The 23,308-nt window shown below is 45.1% G+C and overlaps 1 protein-coding gene across 3 annotated transcripts in view; it reads right to left on the bottom strand.

The window, feature by feature from the left end:
• Window positions 1-21,899, bottom strand: part of CHRDL1 (chordin like 1) — a 66,145-nt gene extending 44,246 nt beyond the window's left edge. Inside the window, exons 1-4 of one of the 3 annotated variants that reach the window (XM_054996835.1) lie at window positions 21,773-21,869; window positions 17,268-17,380; window positions 15,336-15,429; window positions 4,944-4,965 (exon numbers count right to left, since the gene is read on the bottom strand). In XM_054996835.1, the coding sequence (XP_054852810.1) occupies window positions 4,944-4,965; window positions 15,336-15,429; window positions 17,268-17,380; window positions 21,773-21,869 (326 nt within the window). Of the gene's footprint in view, window positions 1-4,943; window positions 4,966-15,335; window positions 15,430-17,267; window positions 17,381-21,772 lie in introns of all 3 variants that reach the window. The other 2 variants (XM_054996836.1, XM_054996834.1) reach the window with 2 other exon arrangements.
• Window positions 21,900-23,308: the final 1,409 nt, after the last annotated feature.

Raw genomic sequence — 23,308 nt, 5'->3', positions numbered from 1 at the left:
CTGTGACATTCACAGTGTCTGGAATTACCCTTATACTGTACCTGTATTGTACCTGTATGCAAGGCAAATCGAGTTCTATATGAGAAATAGTGTCATAAGATGCCAAAAGCAATTGCACTTTAATAACATCCATGATAGCACTTTGAGCACGGGACACTTTAATGAATTGTTTTTAGAACGCATAAGATGCCTGTATAATTGAGGTCTAGGGAGGTTGCAATATATGGTGTAGTATATGGTTGTGTCAAGAGAAACAAAAGAATATACAAATTGTTTATTACATCCCTTACTCTGTATAAACAAATTTGTGAAACAGTACTCAATTAATATATCCTTTATTAAAACAATTGTGAAGACATAATACCACACGGGAGATTCTCTGTTGTGACAATTACATTACCGTGTTGCTCTATTTTGTTGTACACTGTATTATACAGTGGCTCACCAGAGTCCAGCTAGAGGAAAATCCTTTGGACTGGAGGTACAGCAGACTGAATCCAAGACATTAGGCATACGATGGTCCTGCACAGAGCACTAGCATCCAAATTCTGACACAAGAGGAAACAGCCAAAGGAGAACAAGAAAGGGAGGGACCTGTATAACTGGGGATGAGGGCAAGAAAATAAGTCCCACAAATGTAAATAGTAACTACACCTTTTATTGCGATTGCTTATATAGAAAGAGAATAGATCCAGAGGAGTTAGCCGTGTTAGTCTGTAGTTGCAAAATAGTAAAAAGTCCAGTAGCACCTTTAAGACTTACCAACTTTATTGAGGCATAAGCTTTTGAGAACCACAGCTCTTTGTCAGATGCATGGAGGATATGAAGAATCTGGCTGCCAGTTTCTTCATACCCTCCATGCGTCTGATGAAGAGAGCTGTGGTTCTCAAAAGCTTATGCCTCAATAAAGTTGGTTAGTCTTAAAGGTGCTACTGGACTTTTTACTATTATAGAAAGGGGAAAGAACCTCTGATCTCACTGGGGCAATTTCATGCTTGCCTGCCTAGCCCTTGGTGGCTGTTCTTCTCCTTAACTTCTAAACAACAACAAAAATCACACCCAAACCACCCATGTTCCTAACGATTTGTGATTGGCTTATGCAACTTTAAAAAGTTACGGGCAGAGAGGGGCTCTGATTTGGATCAGGAAGGCAATGGTGTACCGTTCTATCATCCCGCCCCACATTATCTTTCACTAATCGAACTTGCTTCCTGCAGTAAGAACTGCAGTACACAAGAATATTAGGACATTTTTGTTTTGTGCTTCTGTGCAAAATAATGTCTTGTCAATGGTTTGGAAGCCTCAAGATACAGCCACGAGTTATATAATGATCTAATGTATATGCAATTTTTTTTAAAAGTCCTGTTTTCCCACTTTTGATTTTCCTGTCTTTTTAGATATTCCCATACTGTACTAGTAAAGAAAAGACTGGAGAGGGAGAGAGAGAAAGTGAAAAAGCCGTTTGAACCTGATACATGCTCGAAAACTATAAATTCACAGGAGCCTGAGCATAAATGTGTAACTAATCATAAATGTTCCTGGAGCCTTCGTATAGTCTGGGTCAGAAGCTGAAAATGGTGCTTGGAGCCAGATGGGCTGACCCACATGGCAGAACATGGCTTTATCCAGCCAAACGCTTTGAGAGATCAAAGAGGAAGGTAGAAGATGGAAAGTCTTTGTTAAAGACTGAAGTGCATATTTTTATCCCAGTGGAAACTTTGCTTCACTCTGATGACATACAGTCACATTAGAACTCTTTTCTCCCCAATGGGAACACAAAGTGCCTTACATCATTCTCCTATCTTTCATTTTATCCTCACTAGAGATGGGCACGAACAGAAAAAAACCCAAACATGATGTTCGTTGTTCGTTGCCATCCATGAACAGGGACTCACGAACAACCACGAACATGGCCCTGTTCACGAACATGTTCGTAGTTGGCTGTTCGTGGGGGCCAGCAGGCTCTCCTCCAGCCATCATCCAAGTCAAGATCCCTACTGTACCACTCCCAGAAACCTGAACTGAGCAGGCAGCAGGAAAGGTACCAAGAATAAATAATAGCTTGGGTCAGAGCCTGGCGGCAGCCCTGGAACTTGAAGAGGTAGATCCCTATCCCACCACACACAAAGAAAATTCAAGCTCCAATGCACTCTCTCAATCAAAATGCCAACAGCAACTCTCTCCCTCTCCACTGTCTGCAAACTAATCCAGAGCTGGGAGCCCCCTCCCCCCTGCTCTTTGCTCCATTGTAACAAATTTGGAGCTCCACACTTGAAAGGAAGATCTGCCTATCAAGCTAAATTGGGCTTAGATTGGGGTTTCCAGGGCAGCAGCAGGAGTTCAGACAGAGTTCAGACAATCCCTGCCTATGTTGCCAAGGAAATTGATTGCAGGTGCCAGATTGTCTGGCTTGACAAACAGCAAGATGAACAGCAACCAACGAGGATTGCAACGTTCGTTTAGAATGGGTCCTCATGAACAGCTTGTTCGCGAACAGCAGATAGGGCTGTTTGTGGGGGGGTTTTGTTCGTATTGCTGTTTGTGCCCATCTCTAATCCTCACAACAACCCTGTGAGGTAGGTTAGGCTGAGAGTGTGTGACTGACCCAAAATCACCTAGCAAGTTTCAACAGCGGAGACAGGGCTATATTAACCCATGGCCGGGCCCCTAGGCTTTTAGATATTTCAGACCCTCTCTGGCTCTTCAGTCTTTCACCCCACTACAGCTGACAGCGTGACCCTGGTACGGTAGGTACTAGACCGCAGCACATAGCCCTATGTCCATTTTGAGGGTCTCCTGAAGAATTCTATTCACCATTTTAAAAATATTTTTATTTTGCAAGTAGAACTTATGTATTGCTTGAGTAGGAACGAAGGCTCCTGAGGCCTACAAGACTATTAATCCTTTGTGCCAGTAACGGCCAATCATAACTGTTGCCTTATAGTCCAATCACTCTGCTGCAAGCTCCCAATAAAGATATTTGCTATAATAAAGAGCTGTTAATCTCAATATATAATAGAACTCTTCAGGAAAGCACATTTTGGGGGTATAATTGTTCAATACTATAATGTTTTGAACAGGGGTCATTTTGTAAAAAAAGAGCTGGAGGAAGCATAACTCATTAGCATATGCCATGCCCCTTGACATCACCGGGAGCGTGTCATTAGCATAGCTGATTTGCATATGCCACACCCCTGACATCACCTATCCTGGCTGTTTTGGACCCAATCCTGGCCATTCAGGGTTGAAATGAAGCCCAAAATGGCAAAAAGGGGATGAAAATGGCCGAAAAGGAGCCCAAAATGATCAGGATCGGGCCGCTGCGGAGCAGGAGAGTGATCCACCACCCATCAGAGGCCCGATCCGGGCCATTTCAGCCGCAATCCAGGCCAAAATGTCCAAGAGTAAGTTGGCGGGGCTACATGACATGTGACCTCTTTGGGGAACTGCCAGAACTGCGTTCCTGTGCGTTCCCCCTCAAAGTGAGCCCTGGTTTTGAAGTGAATAAAATTTTTATTATTTACTAAAAATATATAATTTATGGATATTTGTTTTAATAGGAGACAATTTGTTTCACTTTAATAAGGAAGCAGTTAATAATCTTATTAATAGAGGTTATATAAGAGAATCAATTAATAGTAATTTGTGTGGGAGTGTGCCTCAGCAAAAAAATGTATGGGCCCCTCATCCCTGCAGGGCCCCTAGGCTTCGGCCTAGTTAGCCTTATGAATAATATGGCCCTGGGTAGAGAAGGGATTCAAACTTGGGTCTCGAGATTCTAGTCTGACACTCTATACCACTACACCACACTGGCATTCTTAGAACCATAGAGCTTTGTTTGTTAGTTGGATTCATAATGCTCAGTTGTGCCTACTTGTAAAATTGATCATTTGAATACATATGTGTGTTATGTGTCATCAAGTCACCTCTGATCTATGGCAACCCTATGAAGGAAAGACCTCCAAAACGTCCTCTCGTTAACAGACTTGCTCAAATCCTGCAAACTGGAGGATGTGGCTTCTTTTATTGAGTTAAGCCATCTCGTTTTAGGTCTTCCTCTTTTCCTAGCATTACTGACTTTTCCAGAGAATCTTATCTTCTCGTGATGTGACCAAAGAATGATACCCTCAGTTTTGTCATTTTAGCTTCTAGGGAGAATTCAGGCTTGATTTGATCTAGAACCAATTTATTTGTCTTTTTGGCTGTCCATGGTATCCGCAGAACTCTCCTCCAGCACCACATTTTCAAATGAATCAATTTTCTTCCTGTCAGCTTTCTTCACCGTCCAACTTTCACATAATACATCATAATGGGGAATACCATAGTTTGGATTATCTTGATCTTGGTTCCCAGAGAGACGTCTTTATCTTTAAGGATCTTTTAATAATAATAATAACAACAACAACATTTGATTTATATACTGCCCTTCAGGATGACTAATTATCACCCACTCAGAGTGGTTTACAAAGTATGTCATTATTGGTGGTTGTTGTGGGTTTTCCGGGCTGTATTGCCGTGGTCTTGGCATTGTAGTTCCTGACGTATGTCATTATTATCCCCACAACAAAACACTCTGTGAGGTGGGTGGGGCTGAGAGAGCTTGTAGAAGCTGTGACAGACCCAAGGTCACCCAGCTGCCTTCAAGTGGAAGAGTGGGGAATCAAACCAGGTTATCCAGATTAGAATACCACGCTCTTAACCACTACACCAAACTAGCTCTTTTCTAGCTCTGCCACAGCTGCTCTTCCAAGTCTCAATCTTCTTCTGATTTCTTCATTGCAGTCTCTCTTTTGGTTGATGATTGAGCCAAGGAATAGAAAATCGTGAACAATTTCATATATGTCTGCATTAAACTGAGTAAGGCCCTTTGCCAGTGTAGCTTCGTACTCTTTCCTCTGACTGGCAACAGCTCTGAGATCTCAGCTGTCTCCCAGCCCTGATACCTGGAGATGGCTGGGTGTGAATCTCCTAACTTTTGTATGAAAACCATATGCTCCACCTAGAGTTGAGGGAACAGCAGATACTAAGATACTTCTGTGCTGAGCTAGAGTCTGTGATTTATTTCCCAAAACGATCTGGAAGACCCAGTGCAAAACATAGACTGGGGCAGTTGACTAACAAAACGTGTCTTATTCTGACTTCTCTGTATATCTGGCACTGAGTGGTGGCTGAGGAACTCCAGGGTTTCCTGGAGGACACATCCACAGTTTGACCCTTTCCAGTCAGGCTTCAGGTCTGGTTTTGAAACAGAGGCGGCATTGGTAGTCGTGGGTTGATTTCCTCTGCCTGTGGATTGATGGGATAATGCCTCTGTACTCGGGCTGTTGGATCTCTCTACAGCCTTTTATACGGGTCACTCTTGTTGAATCTTGGAGAATAGAATGGGGATTAAGGGGGAAGGTTTGGAAAGGGTTGAGTCCTTTCTCTCTAGTTGTATGAAGGGACTGCAGCTTGGGACGTCCTGGGGAGTTCTGTGGGGGCTGGTGTTGTTCCCTGTGCTTTGGAAATATTTGTATTACTTTTTAAGTGAGATCATTAATCATAGCATGGGGTATGTGTGTGTCATAAATATGTTGATGATGTCCGGCCGTACATAAGCCTTCCGATGTGGCCACCTTTATCCTAAGCCTTTATCCTAAGTCTCCAACCTTGTTGAGCTTGTGGACAGTTCCAGAATGTTGAGTGGGCACCATCCAAATGGCTGGTTTGGGGGAAATATCCAGACACCAAATGGCTGAGACCAGTCTCCAAATATTGGGAAGTTCCCAGCCAAGTGTCCTCTTGTGATGAAAATGTTTGTTTCTGTATCAGTGCTCCCTGAAGACAGAAGGGTAATACCTCCTGAATTCTTCTGCTGCATCTGCTGCTCCAAAAAGATGGAGGGAAACTGGAATTAGTTCTTTTACTTTGAAAAGAAGGAAGTGGTCACTGAAAACACATTGGTGGGCACCATGGCCTTCACGGGCACCATGTTGGGAATCATTGGTCAAATCCACATTCACCCATTAGCCGCATGTTTTATCGGATATCTTCTGTTTGCCTCCAATCCGCGATTTTTTCCTCTTCGTTCACATTCCTGCTTCCAATCCGTCTTTCTCGCGCGTCCCTCCGGTCACACAGCCGCTCGAAAACCGCTTTTTTGGGCGGGACCTTTTTTTACCGCCCATTTTTTAAAAAATTTTTGAGCGCACTTTTCCGTTATTTCGATCTTGCCTTATAAAGAAACATCAATGAAGATAATGATGCCTCTCTTTCCCCCACTGACAGCACTGATGGCTCTCTCCCGTTTCTTTTTTGGAAATTTGGAAGCATGTGGGAAGCTTTCGTAGGCATTTCCTATGCAGGACAGTTCAGTGCCTGAATTTTACTGAAGTTTCACTTCCTTGGAGTGTCATTATTTCGATATTTCGCAATTTTGATATTACAGTAATATAAAATAAAAAAATAAAAAACAGTTAAAAGGGAAGTTTTGCGAGTCCGTTCTGAGGATGGATTCACCCCAAAATGATTTTTCAAACTACCAGATTTGATTCAGAAACAGCATAATCAATAAATCAATAAATAAATTGGATTTTTTTGTCTAAATCCAATTCTATGAAGTCAAAAACAGACTTTTGCAGACTACGGAGCACTTGCAAATTGAATCAGCCAATAGGAACTCTCGGAATGGCCAGAGAGACAGGAAGGGGGGTGGTTTTTAAAAAAACCACGTAAATTGCGCATTGGCCCGTTCACGGCCACCGTGAAACTCCCGTTGAAAACCTGTGACCACATATTCGGGAGAAATGCAAATGAAATGCATCTGTTTAATGAGGTAATGTGACCGGCACTCGGGATTGCGTGGGGAATGCGGGGAACATGCGACTTAGAAAGAGTAATGTGGATTTGCCCATTGTCTTAAAGCATTGCTTAAAAGCAGTGGTCCAGTGGCCAAGGGAGAAGAGACAGACTGAATTCAGAGAAGACGGAGACAATGCTAGTTGGTCATGTTCTATACAAGATTATTCTCTTCTCTTTAGATGGGGTTGGCCTTTCCCTATCAGATCTTGTGAAAAGCTGGGTCGTTTAAAAAAAAAAAAGATCTTGCTCTTCTTTTAAAGAAGTGGGAAAGTATCATGGCTAGGAATGTATTTTTCTATTTGTGTCTTGCCTGTAGGTTATTTCCTTTTTTAGACTTGGCCTATCTGGCCATGCTGATCCATACGACAATAAGCTTGAGACTTGACTACTGTACTGCTCTGTGTGGAGCTGCCCTTGAAGACAAACTGGACATTTCAATTAGTTCAAAATGTAGCCGCCAGTCTGTTATCAGAAGTAAATTGTTACACTTACATGGCTTCACTTTTAAGGTCTTTATACAGGCTGCCAATACATTCCTGATCTCCATTCAAAGTATTAGTGCTTGCTAATAAAACTGTTTATAGGCCTGTGACCCACATATCTGAAGGTCTGCCTCTGCCATGTGGCAGCTGCATTTGTTGAACCAAACGGTCCTCTCAGTTCCGTAGTGTGCAAAAAGGGGGCACCACCAATGCCTGTTCTTGGACTGTTCCAGAAACAACACAGGTTATTTTATTTGAATGGATTGCAGATGACATCAGGTTTAGATAGAATAAGTTTTGACAAGTGCTGACTTTAAAAGGTTCCCTTTAGAGCTGTCACCTTACCACAGAAATTTCTGCCAGTTATTCATACAGGCTGTAATTAGTGTCGTGATGGTAGTGACACCCTTCACCATGCCCCCACCCCCCAAACCTCCAAACTGGTTGCCAGGCTCAATGTATATGCCATGTACGTACTCAGAGGTAGAGCTGCCGGGTCAAGCCTGGCAACAAGTGGGAGGGTTGGGGGGCAGGGACATAGGGATGAATGACATCAGCGGCAATGGGTAGGAATTGCCAGAAACTCTATGGTAAATTCTGAAAGGTATCCTAGTGATTCCTAGAGCTTCCCATTGTCACTTCTGGGTTGTACCCAGAAGTGACCTACCACTCCAGTACAGAGGCTTAAAGCATTTTTATTTTCCCCCTACAATGATTGGAGTGGCAGAAAGCAAGGAAGACCATGGGCAGGAGACCTCCCGCCACAGCAGCAGCCGTGGTAAGCCTAACGCAGAAGTGAAGATGCAGTGTTACCCACTGCCAGGTCTCCCATTTTGCCCTTCCATTGCTTCTACAATCGTCGGTTTTATTTCTTAGCCAAACTAGGATGATTTCTGTTAGCTAAAAATGACTGTCCCTGATTTTCCCCCTGTAGATTCCAACCTCCCTGTCTCGGCCCCGAACATTCTTGTTTATCACAACTCATCCATATTGCTAGACTTGTTGAGTAAGGTCTTGCCACACTTTTGTAACTCCCCTCCCCCTTGGGATTCTATCCTGTTTGACATTCACTCGTATCAGCAGTCCTCTGGAGAATGTAGAATAAATACCTCCTTTGCAATGCTGTGTAACTAATACCCTTTTATAACTGGAAATGAGGAGCCAAAGAGAGGGTGGTGGGAGGTGGGGGCGAGCTGCAAACCTACCAGACATTAGGCCATGTCGGGAATTTTGCAACCAACCCATGCAAGATCTTGCTTTGTCTGCATTGTACAGTGACTCCTAACAATGAACTCATAATAAATGTACAGTCTGTGGGAGTTCATTATGCAATGCACAGACTGGTTTATATAGCCATAAACATCAGCAGCTCTGATTTACAGTTCCGTCACCTAATTACAAGGCGGTGCTCTTTTGCAAGGAGGACTCCAGTTGTATATGGCTTCTATTTAGGACTACTGCTTTTCCTCAGGAAAATGACTGTTCTTTGCCCATTTGGCAACAGAGGTGGCCTTTCACACGTTGTGACAGCAAGCACGGCAGTATCCCAGCTTTGGAGAACACAAATCTAGCCACGCTTCCTCCAAGGATGCTGTCTCAGTATAAGCTCACTTTGTTCTTGCCAGGTGGACAGTTCCTGAAAAAGGAAGGATGTGGCAATGGGCTCTACCAATGAGATCCAATGTGGTGTAATGGTGAGAGCATTGAACTAAGATCTGGGAGGCCCAGTTTTGGATCCCCATTCTGTCCTGGAAGCTTGCTGGGTGACCTTGGGCCAGGCACACCCTACGTTGCAATAAAGTAAATAAATCATAAAATACCCTCCCTCTTCTGCCACAGCCCACAGCAGGTCTTTCTTTACAGCCCTAAAGCTCTTGTGGTGGAGAGTGATGTCAAGTCATAGCTGACTTTTGTTGACCGCCCCCCCCCCCGGGGTTTTCAAGGCAAGAGACTAACCGAGTTGACTGACTATTGCCTGCCTCTTGGTCTTCCTTGCCTCCATTCACACAGTGAAGATCCTTGTGCTGCGGAAGCAACTTCGGCAAATGCAATAGTTTTAAAAATCTGCACAGCCAATCAAACATCAATAGACCAATCAGAAGCCCTGCTGGCCAAAAGCCCTACCTGGCCCCTCCTACTGTCTTCAAATGCTTGGCTGGCACCAGGAAAGGGGTCAGTGGGCACAATTATGCCCATGGGCAACACATTGGGGACCCCTGGATTAGAGCAACATTTCCTCCATTCCTGTCTCTTAATGCCACTCCTTTGCTTGAGACACACCAATTACATTTTTAGAAGCTGGACTCAAGAGAGATTTCATCAAGGCTTCAAGCATTTCCATCTTGCCACCAACCTGAATTTGGATCGGTCCCCACAGCAGTTTGCTCTGTGGACAAGTGATGGCCCATCCGGGGCCAGTTATAGGTTGTGCAAGGAGAACTGGATGCGCGTAGACAAGAGATGGCCCATACGATGGAAAGGTTCCAGGAGATGGTGTGTCACTAGCCGCCAGGGGGAATACTCATGGACAGCAGGCGGGAGGAGCAAACTGTGGAACCGAGAAGGGCGCTGGGCACAGTACCAGTGCAGCAGCCGGCAGCCAAGCTGCCATGGACCCCACTACAGAGACTGGACAATTCCCTGATGCCTCACCCACCAGTACTACCACCAAGAGCGGCACCTGCCAACCTACTAGTCTGCCACCCAAGCACCCTACCACCTCGGGGAATGGCAGTGGGGCTGTTGGGTTATTAACCCCTCCCTCCACCTCCTTTGGGGACCCCGGTCACCCAACCACAAGGAGGGGTGCTGGTCAGGCTGCCCCTACAGCTGCTGCAGCCAATAGGAGGGGTGCCAATTGGGCTGCACCTGCAGCCTCTGCAGCCAAGACCCCTTCTCCTGGTTGTACCACTGCCTGGATTTCCAGTTCCCCAGTTCATTCGAGTGTTGAGGGCCCAGTTTAAGGATCTGTTGGAAGGGGAACAGGCCCCGATGCAACTGAAGCGGGTGCGGCAAGGGAAGCACCCCATCCGCGAATATGCTGCAGAATTCAGGCAATATGCAGTGAAGGCGCAGGATTAGTCTGAAGGAGTTAAATACAATTCTTATGGGCCAGCCTGAACCCAAACCTGGTGGCCAAATCCTTGATGCAAGACGATCCTGCCACCTTGTTGGGATGGATCCAACTTGCCTGCAAGGTTGAGAACCGAGACCAAGTGATGATGCTCATAAGGATGCAGCACCAGTCAATGGTGAAGAAAACCCCTCTGGGATGGGTGGACAAAGAAGAAGACCCTCGATCCACGCTCCCAGGACACAGAATGAGCTACCCGCCTGAGAAGGGGATTATGTCTACACTGTGGAGGAGTTGGCCATTTCGCTGCTGAATGCCTGGGGAGTAGAAAGGGGTGGTTGGAGGGAAGCTGCTCCACAAGACCAGCTGCCCCTCAGGCCACCAAGCCACTGAAAAGAGCTCCTAAAAAGGGAAGCAAAGTGGCAACTGGCCTCAATGCTATGGAGGAGTCGAGTGAAAAACCCTCGGAAGAAGAAGATACTCCTGACCAGCCAGCAGGAAATGCCAGCAACCTGTCATGAGGAGGCCTCGGTGACAGGTCCCGCAAGAGCCGCCACCGCCTGAGGTGAGACCGAAAGGGGCCTTATTTTACATGCGAGTGACTATAGTTAACCCCCAGCGGGGGACCCACATTTGAGCGCAGGCCTTAATTGACTCTGATTGCTCTCGGGATTTAATTGCCCCAGCTCTAGTTACAAGGTTGGGGCTGAACATGTGTAAATTAAAACACCCCATTGAATTTGAACAGATGGATGAGTCCTGAATGAAAAGAGCCCCGGCTAATGTAGAAACTGAGATGGTCCCAGTGGGAATAGGGGACCATTGGGAAGCCAGAACTTTTGTAGTAACTGACGCCACCAAATTCCCATTGGTGTTGGGAGTACGGTGGTTATGGGACTACGACCCATACGTGAAGTGGAAAACTGGAGAACTATGTTTCGCGGGGGGGGGGGGGGGATTGTCAAAGTCACGTATGGAACCCAGAGTGGGAAATTAGTGCACCCCCCCCCCCGAGACTGCTCTGCTAACTCAAGAAGAAATTGAGCAAATTCCCCTTGAATACCAGGATTTGAGCCATGTGTTTAGCGAGGAGGAAACTGATGAACTCCCCCCCCACCATAGGGCTACTGGCTGTGCCATAGAGCTAATCCCAGGTCAAGAACTACCAAAGGGAAAACTTTACTCAATGAGCCCAGGAGAGCACAAGGAATGGCGTAAATTCATTGACAAAAATCTGGCCAGAGGATTCATCCGCCTGGCTATCTCCCCTCACGCAGCACCAGTGCTGTTCTGCAAAAAGAAGGACGGGGGAGGGGGCAGGTTAAGACTGTGTACCGATTATAGGGATATTAATGCTGTGTCAATGTCCAATGCTTAACTCATCCCCTTGATTAGAGACTTATTGGGAGTAGTGTCTCAAGGGAAGATTTTTTTGAAACTGGATTTACGAGATGCGTACTTCTGAGTGAAAATAAAGGAGGGGGTGAATGGAAAACAGCTTTTAAGACCCCCTTGGGACAATTCGAATACAGATGATTCAAATACATGATTTGAATACAGAGTCATGCCTTTCGGATTACAAGGGGCTCCAGGGGTGTATCAAAAAATTCTCTGAGGCCGAACGGCACTGGTTGGTGTGAGACAAAGAAGCTTCAGCAGTCAAATTGTTTTTATGTACTTGGAGACATTGGTTGGAGGGGGCGAAGGTGCCATTTGAAATTTGGACTGATCATCCCGTGAAAATTAGGCACCAAGCATCTCCGGTGGGCGGAGTTCTTTTCCAAATTTAACTTCACACTGAAGCACCTCCCTGGCAAATCTAACTTCCTGGCAGATGCCCTTTCACACATGCCCCAACATGAAAGCCAGAGAGAAGTAGTAGACACAATGTTTTCACCGACCCTGTTGAGGCGGGGGGGCTGTAACCACCCAAAGCCAGGCAAAACCAGTGAAACATAAGTCTCCAGTCATGAACTGGGAGGAGCAAGCAGAAAAGGAAGCAGAGAAGGAGGGGGATGCCTTGCCTAAGAATGAACTGGAAAACGGAGAGGGAGGCAGATGGTACCATCATGGCAAACTATATGTACCCGCTAGTTTAAGAGGGGAAGTGCTGAAGCACTGTCAGGATTCTAAGCTGGCCGGCCACTTCAGCTATTTAAAGACATTGCATTTGGTGCAAAGATAATTTTGGTGGCCAAACATGAGGAAAGACATATCTCAATACGTATCCACTTGCCAAGTGTGCTTGATGGGGAAATCTGGCGGGGGGAACCACCAGATCTGCTCCAGCCGCTGGAAACTCCCCCTTGGCGATGGTCGGTGATCTCAATGGATTTTATAACTGATCTCCCCCTTTCCAAAGGGAAGACTGTAATTCTGGTGGTGGTTGATTTATTTTCTAAGCAAGCTCATTTCATTCCGTGCTTTAAAATCCCAACAGCCAAGAAATTAGCCAACCTTTTCATGCAACAGATAGTCAGGCTACACTCGTTTCCGGACAAGGTGATATCAGACCGCGGAGTCCAGTTTGTTGCCAACTTTTGGCAGGAGCTATTGAAACCGGCTGGAATTGAACAAGGGCTTAGCTCCATTCATCATCCCGAGACTGATGGGCAAACCGCAAGTGTTAATCAAGTATTAGAACAATGTTTGAGGTGTTACATTAATTACCAACAAGACAATTGGACTGATTTTCTGAGTTTTGCCGAATATTGTTATAACAACACAGTACACAGCTCCACAGGAGCCCCCCCTTTATGGTAGTACATGATTATGAGGGCAAAGCAATGCCCTTTGTAAAGACCCCAGGCAGTGACGCACCAAAGGACCTAAGAGAGTGGTGGTCTACATTAAAGACTCAAACTTTGGAAAAAGCCAAAGAGGATTACAAAAGACAGGCTGAGAAAAAACGATCGGCTCCATGGAAACTACAAACAGGGGACTATGTGTACATTTCCACTAAAAATCTAAGGGGGGAGCAACCCAGAAAAAAACTGGAGTGGAAATTTCTGGGACCCTTTCAAGTCAAAAACGTAATAAATGAAGTCACCGTAGAGGTGAATCTACCCAAGAACTTAAAAAATGTCCACCCCGTATTCCATTTCAGCCTCCTGAAGAAAGCACCCCCTCCTGACAAATGGCATCCGGATCAAGGAACCCCTCCACCTCTCATAGTGGATGGACAACTGCACTATGAAGTGAAGGACATCCCGGACTCTAAGTTAAAATGGGGAGGATTGTTTTACTAAATTCGCTGGGAGCACTTTGATGAAGGGCAAAGGGAGTAGGTAAAAGCCTCAGATGTAAATGCTCCCAAACTGATATGTAAATTTCATAAAGCTTATCCAAATAAGCCAGGTCCTTTGCGAAGAGGGGAGGACTTCCTTGGGGAGGGCAGTATGTCATATATGCCTCCTGCACATCTGCCATGAATGTATATGGGTTCTGCCTCTGGCTTCTGAGAGTGTGGGGAGTTCTTTATCGCTCCGTGCCAGTGGGTTATCTTGCAAATGTTTACTTTCTCTTTCCCACTCTGCTGAGCCAGTGTTCTTGACTGCCAGACGAAGCTGGTTCGCGGTTTGCTCTTCTTGAGAACCAAAGATAAGTCCATCTTTCTCACTGCCTGCTCTAAAATAATGTCTCACCCCCCCCCCCCCGTTAACGGTCCTTGTCCCAAAGGCGGGAATATTCCCTATAACTATCATTGCTAGCCCCACCTACTTCACTTCTGCCAGCTGCGCTGTCTGAGCACCTTGTACTGAATGGATCTCTAATAAAGTTACTTCAACTGGAATACCTGCGTGTTAACTGTGGAGAACTTGGGGGACGTAACTGCCAGGGACTGACAGCTGTTCTATTGCAGACCAACACAGCTACCCACCTAACTTTGTTGAGAGGAAGAGGCTTTGAGGGACGGAAGCCTTTCATCACAACCCTTTATTTCTCAGCCTAGAAGGCACCTGCTCACATTTAGATGTCCTCACATTTCTGCATTTGGATTGTCACACATCACCTCACCCTTACCCAAGAAATATAGAACTTTTGTTTTCCTCTAGAAGGGCTCGAGTCACATTCCAAGATATGGCTCCAAAGTCACAGTTGTGCCAGCCGAACAGGTACAGCTGGGAGCCAAAGATTTTGGTACTGGATAAATGTTCAGCCATCTCTGTACATACCTAGCTGGACTACAGAATAATGTCTAACAAATAGGCTCATTTGGAGGGAATTCACCTGCCAACTGATGAAATAAGCGGAAGTCTGAGAGCCGTAGAACTTGAGGGCTGGAGGTGGGGGGGGGGCTATTGTCCAGTCTGCCCTCCAGCCAAACGGCTCCTGAGAATACCGGCCTCTCTTGTCATAAATGGAGTGTATAACAGGGTTTGCTGCATGAAAGCATTCCATTGTTATTTTTAGGTAGGGAATTTGTCTGTTTGCTCTGCCCCAGCAATCCTGGTAGATTACATTGCAGTGGCACTGAGCTGAAATGGGAAAGGGACACATTTTACAAATACTTTTACCCCATGAGAAATAACTCCCCCCCCCCTTCAGCAATTTTTCACACCACTGTTCGCAAGAGGGTGAATATTAGGGGAGGAGGGAATGCATCTTCATTGCCAAGATGCACTGACAGTCCTTCTCCTGGGTAGGGGCATTGAAATGCACTTCCCACTGGAAGCCATGTGCTGCGGAGGACAAGCATATTCTAGTGTGCACTTGGAAGTGCCAACATGGAAGAATCCGCCCCCCCGCCCCCATCACAACAAACTGGAGGAACAATGAAGTGTGAAAGAAAAAATAAAAGTAGAAGAAAGGGTATCGGTTTTGCAAACAGGGGCAGCTTTTGCAATGAAAACTGAATGTGGTCTGGGGGGAAAAAACCCCTGAATGTGGTCCGAATGTTCCATTCCACAGAGTTTTGTGGTACTGCAAATAGACATTACCTGGGCACCGTGGGCAGCAGAGTTGAGGCACGTGGATTGGGGTAGGGCAGTGGAGGTTTGGGCATCGTATTCTGTTACACAGCACATTTCCATTCTGAGGGAAGAATAGGAGAACCACCGTGGTTATGTTATAACACTGATAGCACGTGAAGGTGTTTCACCATTTTCTCTTGTTTGACTGCGCACAGATCTCCCCATTTCACAGAATCTCAGAAATGCTGGCTTGTTTGATGTTTCCTGGGGATTCCATGACAGATCAGGTTTGAACTTCTAGATCTAGTTGTACCCCTCCCCCTCCCCTTTGTAGTCCTGCAGGACAACAAGACGCATCCAATCCCCCACTTAGAGAGTTTATTCTAGAGACCTATCGGGAGTGACTGTGGCTCAGCAGGAAAGCATCTTGGCCCCAGATTCAATCTCCGTCTCTCCCAGTAAAATGACCTGGTAGTAGGTGGCCTCCACCTGAAACCCGGGACAGCTGCCGCGAGTCAGAGGAGACAAGACTGACCTTAATAGATGGATGGCTTGGCTCAGAAGATAAGCCTGGACATTTCATGGCTGCGAGTCTTAGGAGAGATGGAATGTCAAAAACAGCAAGCCCATTGCCAGTCTGTGTGAAATGCTTTTTCCAGCACTTCACATGTTAGCAATTCTGCAATCACCTCCCAAAAAAGCTGGCTTCTAACTACTGGTATAAAGTAGCGCAGAGGCTAACAGTTGGGCACACCCTGGTTCAAGTCTTCCTCTGCACTGGAGCCAAACCACTCTCTTGGGTCCAGCTCCATCTGTAATATGGGGCAAGGTCCCACATTAACCCACTTCCGGAGGTTATTATGCCAAGCTGAGGAAGCTGGACAGTTATATGGGTCTATGCAAATTCCAAAAACAAAAACAAAACCCATGAAATCCCTCTTATTAGGACCAATCAAGCTGACACAAAATATGATGCAAGCTTTTGAGCTCAACAGAACGCTTCATCAGGCTGGATGTTACAAAATTTTAAAAAGGCAGTAAGGTGCAAAGCAGATTGTTCAGGCCATGATGTGAAGCCCTGTTTCAAAGGGCTTTTGATAGTGGGTGGTGTAGATGAGGCAGGAGCGGTGCATACTCCTTGCTTACGCTTGCCTTTGGTTGTTGTAGCGCTGGAGAATGCTTGTTTTTGTAAGCCACCTGAGTCCTCTTTGATGTCAGGGAAGGTGGGATATAAGCATTTGAATAGATAAATATAAAACAAACCATACTGGCCTACCTTTCAGCATTGTGGTAATGATTGACACCACAATGCTTGGATCCACTGCAAAATTTCTGCTTGCACTAGAGCTGTTGTACAAGCGGGAATGCAAGAAAACAACCACAGCAGCCCCTTGTGCAAAGTCATACTTATTGTATTCCCAATTGTGAGATCTCATGCAACCAATTTCTGGGCCCTATCATATAATAGGAAGGAAAGGTTTAGGTGCTGTACAAATCTGTTTATGTTTCCTCTTGTGCACTGATGGATCCAGGCCCTTATTCATGATGAGTTTTAAGTGCTTAGTGCTGTATAGATGCCAAGCATTATCTTATTTTGCATATAAAAACCAGTTCCCCAAATTCCATCATCTGGCATGATGAAGAAATAATTCTCTGAGCAGATAGAACTAACAAGACTAATAGTGTCAACCTAAGCAGGTCTACTCAGAACCCTACTTAATGGAGTTTACTTCCAGGCAAGTATTCTTGGGTTTGCATTGTTCCCACTGAAATGGAACTTAGCTGAGGAGGGGCAAAGTTTCCCCCCCAGGCCCTGAGTCACCACAAAATGGGGGCAAGAGGGGAAGGCTTAGCAGAAGCCGCCCCCCTGCACATGCTACTCATTTTAATAACTGGCATTTCAATAACTATTTAGAACCATCAATACAGAAAGAAACCAGAACGAGCTGCAAGAAATACCTCTGAGCAGAGACAGTTAACACAGTAAACGATTCCATACGGTTCCAGGTATGGGTGCCACCTTTCTCCTACGCGGTACTTCTTATCTTGAAACACGCAGTAAGTCTCAGAATCTGCAATGGAGAGTAGGTGAAGCAGTGAATGGATGAACAACCTGTGTAGCTACAGTGTAAGCAAGCATTCCTTGGGAGACTCCGAAGAGTACAGAGGAAAATGTCCTGCTAAAGTCTGGCCGTGGGTCCATCCTATGGACTCTGACATGTAGCAACTTATTCTGGGTCTCAGATAGAGAACGGTCTTTCTGTGATCTGAATCAGGTGTAGTGGACTAGGATCTTGGACAATCAGATCTGAATCCTCACCCAGCCGTGGAAGCTTGCTGGCTGGTCTTGGGACAGTCATATATGCTCGGCCTAACCTACTTCACAAGGTTGTTGTGAGGATAAAATGGAAAATATGAAAACAATGGGAAGGTCACTCTAAAGTGGGGTAGAAATGAAGTAAATAAAGGGGTGCTCGGCTGTGGCCTCTTCCCAAGCTTCATGGGAGCAGAGCTGGGTATTTATAAACTGCAGGCTGCCCATTTAGGAACTCTTCCCAGTTACCTAATTTTAGGAAAATATCATAATTTAAGGATTGTTAAGTGGAATTCTGGAAGACAATCTCCCACATTTGACATAAGGGAAAAATTAAGTTTGTTGCTTCCCTAGTATGGCCTTTGGAGATGGATCCATGCCAAATCAAGAATGTCAAAACTCAAATTCATCACAGTAACGAAGTAATGAAGAAATAGACAAGAAGAACCAAGTACTCCAAGATGGGCAACGTGAATGGGGCAATCTGCAGATTAAACAACACCTGGTTGTGGAGCCACAGTCATAATGGTCTCCATAACAGGGATCAGCAATCGATCGGCTAAGAGAAGAAAAGATTGTTTGTTTGTTTGTGCCATTTATTTATTTATTTATTTATTTATTTATTTATTTATTTATGACATTTATAGTCCGCCTTTCTCACTGAGACTCAAGGTGGATTACATGGTGTGAGATTAGTACAACCAGTATCAAGGGCATTTCCATAAACAATGTCATAGGATAAATAAAAACAAGTTTACAAAGACATAATATTAGCAAGGATCCAATACGGAGTTGAAGAATTGCTGAAACAGAACATAATCAATTCTAGGACTGACATTAGATAAACATGAAGCACAGGTAGAATATAAGAGTGCATATTCAAAGCTACAGATAATATGCAAGGCAACATAGTGGTGAAGTTTGTGGTCCCTGACTCATTAGTGAAGCATCTGAGACTTCTTCCCTATAATGCTTCCCTCTGATCTGAGTAAAAAGCCTTTTTAAATAATTCAGTTTTGCATCGTTTGCAGAAAGCCAGGCGAGTGGGGGCTCTCCTGACCTCCTCAGGCAGACCGTACCATAGGGTGGAGGCCACCACGGAGAAAGCCTGTGTGTGGGCTTCTGTTGATTTTGCACATGTGCAGGCTGGCACCTGCAAGAGACCCTGTTCAGATGAGTGAAGCTTCCATGGAGGGACATAGGGAGAGAGGCAGTCCCATAGGTATGCTGGACCAAGGCTGTGAAGAGCTTTGCATGTAATAACCAATACCTTGAACTGAGCACGGTAACTGATCGGTAGCCAATGGAGTGACTGTAGGATGGGAGTGATGTTCAAGCTCCTGCTTGCTCCTACTAACAGTTGAGCTGCAGCATTTTGCACCAATTGGAGCCTCCTAGTTAACTTAGATGGGAGACCAATGTATAGTGTATTACAATAGTCAAATTTTGATGTTACCATAGCATGGATCCAGGTGGCCAGGTCAACCGTGTCACGGTAAGAAGCCCTCTTCCAGGACAGAGTGAGATCATAGTAAGCATTTTTTGCGGCTGCCTTAACTTGTTTTTCTAGTAGTAGTGCTGGATCCAGTATAACCCCTAGGCTCTTAACCAAGTCTGCGAGGGTCAGATGAACTCCAACAAAAGTGGAGAGTAGAATGTCTTTCAAGATCTCTGCCTTCCCAACAAGCATCACTTCAGTTTTGTCTGGGTTCAATTTCAATTTGTTATTTTTCAGCCATTGCACCACGGCTGTCAGGCAGCGATCTGAGATTTCTACTGCATCCTGCAGGGACCTGAATAGTGAGATATAGAATTGGGTATCATCTGCATACTGATGACATTCCACTCTACAGCTATGAATGAGTTCTCCTAAAGGTTTTACACAGAGGTTGGATAACACAGGATGTATGATTGCGCCCTGTGGAACCCCACGAGACAGTTCCCATTCTGGAGATAACTGACCTCCAGTGGCAATGCTTTGAGTCTGTTCCATGAGAAATGATTTAAACCAGTCCAGGGGACATCCTTTGATGCCCACTTCTGTTTCTAGATGCCTCAACAGGATGGCCTGGTCTACTGTGTCAAAGGCTGCAGACAGATCCAGGAGGAGCAATAAGGAGGTGTGGCCTTGGCCTATATTCAGACGGAGATCATCCACTAATGCCACTAGTGCTGTCTCTGTCCCATGCCCTGGTCTCAGTCCAGACTGGGGGGTTGCCATGTGGGTCTGCAGTTGGAGGAAGACCCAGGTCCAATAGCACCTGAAAGACCAAGTAGATTTCCAAGGTATGAGCTTTCGAGAGTCAAAGCTCCCTTTGTCTAATGAAGAGAGCTTTGTCTGATGAAGGGAGCTTTGACTCTCAAAAGCTCATACCTTGGAAATCTACTTGGTCCTTAAGGTGCTATTGGACCTGGATTTTGCTTTAAGAGAATAAAAGTATCCTAATCACAGCACAAAGGAGACATCTAATATGCATCTAGAATAGCTGTCAAGGATACCTGTCAAAATCCTCGCTACAGATGCTGAATGCAATACAAGAGACCATATAGATGGGTCGTGAAGATTTTAGATGTCCAGCGAGGGATGTTACACCAGCCTTTCTCCTGGTGGGCAGTGAAAACCTGAAACATCTTTTCCTTCCTTCTCATCTTGCTCTATGAGTTTGAACCTCATCTTTGCCTAATTCCTCATGACTGACTAAACTCTGTCCTGATTTTCTGAACCTGACTTATCTCTCTTTGCATGACTTTGTCTTGCTGAGCTGTTCCCAAGAATTTGTGCTGACCAGACAGACACGACTCCAGATGCAGAATTAAGAGATTTTGCTCTGGGATAAACTTGAGGTTATATGGCTGCTCAGTGGCTGCACAAGTCACACCATTTCGTAATCATGTGCCTACCTTAGGCCCCTGCTCTTCACCAAAAAATATTCAGAGGCAGCGTACCTTTGGCTGCCAATTGCTGCGGGGGAGGGGGGAACACGAGGACAACAGTGGGGAGAGACTTTGGCTGACATGCTCATCTTGTGGACTTTCTAGCCATCTGGTTACCATCATGGAAATCGGAGTACTGAACTAGTCGGCCCACTGGTCTGATCCAGCAGGGCTGCTCTTGCATTTTCTTCCGAAGGAGTAAGGTCATCAAAAGAGACACCTAAACCTGATCCCCGTCACTTTCCTTCCCCTCCAAGCAGAGATCAGGATCCAGGCTGGCTCGTGTGAAGACGTGTGGCTTTCCTTTCTGCAGGATGAATGAGGCTTTCATGGCCGAGAAGCAGTGAACTGGAGATGGCTTCGACATTCCCCGGTGATGCTCCTGCTTTGGACAAAGCTATTTGCACAGCTCGCTCTTGTGAATAAGCTCAGTGGAGCAGAGGGAATGCCTCCCTTGGACCCTATCCATCTCTTTCTTCCCTTTTGTATCCCTCTGTTTGCTAGAGAGGGTGAGCCGGAATGAGGGAATGTGCTTGCTATAGGCTGTGGCTGTAAGCACTGAGCACCACAAGGGAGCCCACTGGAGGGAAGCGGTTCAGTGGCAGAGCAACTGTCTGGCACGCAGAAGGGCTCAGGTTCAACTCCTGGGATCTCCCGTTAAAAGGACCAGGTGAAGGGTGACGAGACAGAGCCCTGCCTGAAACTCTGGAAAGCTCCTAAAGTCAAAGAAGAGAATGCCAACCTTCATAGATCAAGGGGCTAACTCATTATAGGGAAGCTTCATGTATTCCCATAAAGCTGCTTCGACAGGTAAAACAATTCTAGGGTGTTGCCATGGCTTCAGCTTCCAATGTCCCCCGGCCAGTTTGCACCCCCACCCCCAAAGACGTTATTCAACTCCCAATTGACTACAGATGTGAATGGAAGGGTACTCTGGCCGCCGTTACTGGCTATCAGAAGGTTGTACCTTTTCTTTCTTTATTATTACTAGAATAACGAGGAGAAATAGGTTTGAACTTTGCATGTGTTGCTTATTACAATTACAATTACAATTTAGCATACAATTATGCTAAATTATCTTTATCTATTCTGTGCTCCTGCTAATATCAGTTTCGGTCTAAGTTATAAAATCAAATGAACTTCTGTCTTGTTATTGCAACATGGTTGCAAAGGCGGTGAGACCCTTCCCTGATATTACTATTAAAAGGTTACTCACATTTGCCTTGTTCTGTTTTACTTCCTTCCATAAAAAGGAGGCAGAGGACACAGGCAAAAAGAAGTCTGAAGTGTTCCAAGCTCCACTTTTTTCTCATCTTTGCCAGCAAAAACAAAACAAAGCAGTCCTTAGATGTGGTAAATTCTGGACCTGTAACAAAGGAAAATGTGAAGTTGGTTAAGATGGAAAGGAATCTTTACAATGAAGTCTTTAAGGGCAATTGGAAGAATCAAACTATCAATTGGCTAAGCAGAACAAGAGATAAGTATGTAGAGATCTTTCTTTAGCCAGTCTGGGACCTCCCTCTATTTGATTCATTTTCCCCCTTAAATGCTTTAAAAGATACAGGGAAGAAAGTAGTTTAACATAATCAAAGAGATTGTGATCAAAAGTTACAGTTGCTGCAGTCTGATTAGCTTGATTACTTGAGCATTTTGTATAGAAACATCACAGATTATTTCTTTTGATTTCCCCCCTCCGTTTATTTCTTTTGCAGAAACAATCTACCTCTTTATTAAAACACTCGTGCCCAGCTGAGCAGTTTCCCCTGCTGTACTAAACATGTCCAGTTATACCTTAGAATGTTATAATTTCATTCCCAAGCCAAGAAAGCCTTTATTGGCATATATATACAGTAATCATTCAGTCAAATTAAGAAACTTTTAGAAACAGAAATGAGTCCATACAGAGTAAGATTAAAATTACAGATAATAGCAGAACAACAATGTAGCAGAACCTAATATAGGATATTACTTGTCAAGGCATATAGCCATAACACTGTAAATAAACTTTGCTGCTATTTCAGTTATTTCCACATCTGGGTTGTCAAGCAAAAAATGAACCTTAAAATCATCAGAAAACCCTGAAAGTTGGGCTAATATAGGATGTAGAAGATCCCGGCGTGGCACCAAATAAAAAGGACACTGGAGAAGGACATGGGAAACAGTTTCGACACAGTCCACCGAGTCCATCATTCTGTCTTGGGCAATAGAGCCTTTAATTCTGGCTACACATTTATTGTTCCAACTGTTCCCCACTTTTTCCTTCTTATTGTTCGGTTTCCTCTAGTAACAGCTAAAACCCTGGAAATCAAATTCACAATAAACAACACCTGCGTTTCCGGAAACTCATTTTGAATTACTAGAAGTCACAGAAAATGCCCCCCACCGCGTGGTGGGGGACATGGAGTCCCTCTGCATGAGACATCTGACACATGAAGAACATGTGTTGGGAGATGCAATGTTAGCCGAGAAGGGTAGTTTAAAAAGACAGAGCTGACGGCAGGGCAAAAACTTTGCTATACACTGGAGCTGTGGGAAGGGGCTGTGAAATGACAGGAGGGAAACTTCAGCCCATTATAACCTCTCCAGGTCCAAGCCTGGCTCTGGATGGCAGCTCTAGCGCATTTTCATTCCTCGCTGCCCTCTGGTAGTGATCCCACACAGTTTTAGACCAGAGGGGTTAAACTGACAGAGCCTTCAGGAAGGTGAAGATGAAATTGACAAACCCTCTGAGGACCAATCTCTGCTGGCTCCA

The sequence above is a fragment of the Eublepharis macularius genome, chromosome 13, assembly GCF_028583425.1.
Source record: "Eublepharis macularius isolate TG4126 chromosome 13, MPM_Emac_v1.0, whole genome shotgun sequence".
NCBI lineage: Eukaryota > Metazoa > Chordata > Lepidosauria > Squamata > Eublepharidae > Eublepharis > Eublepharis macularius.
Note: the sequence above shows the minus strand (reverse complement) of the source record. Positions and strands in the feature narration are given on the sequence as shown.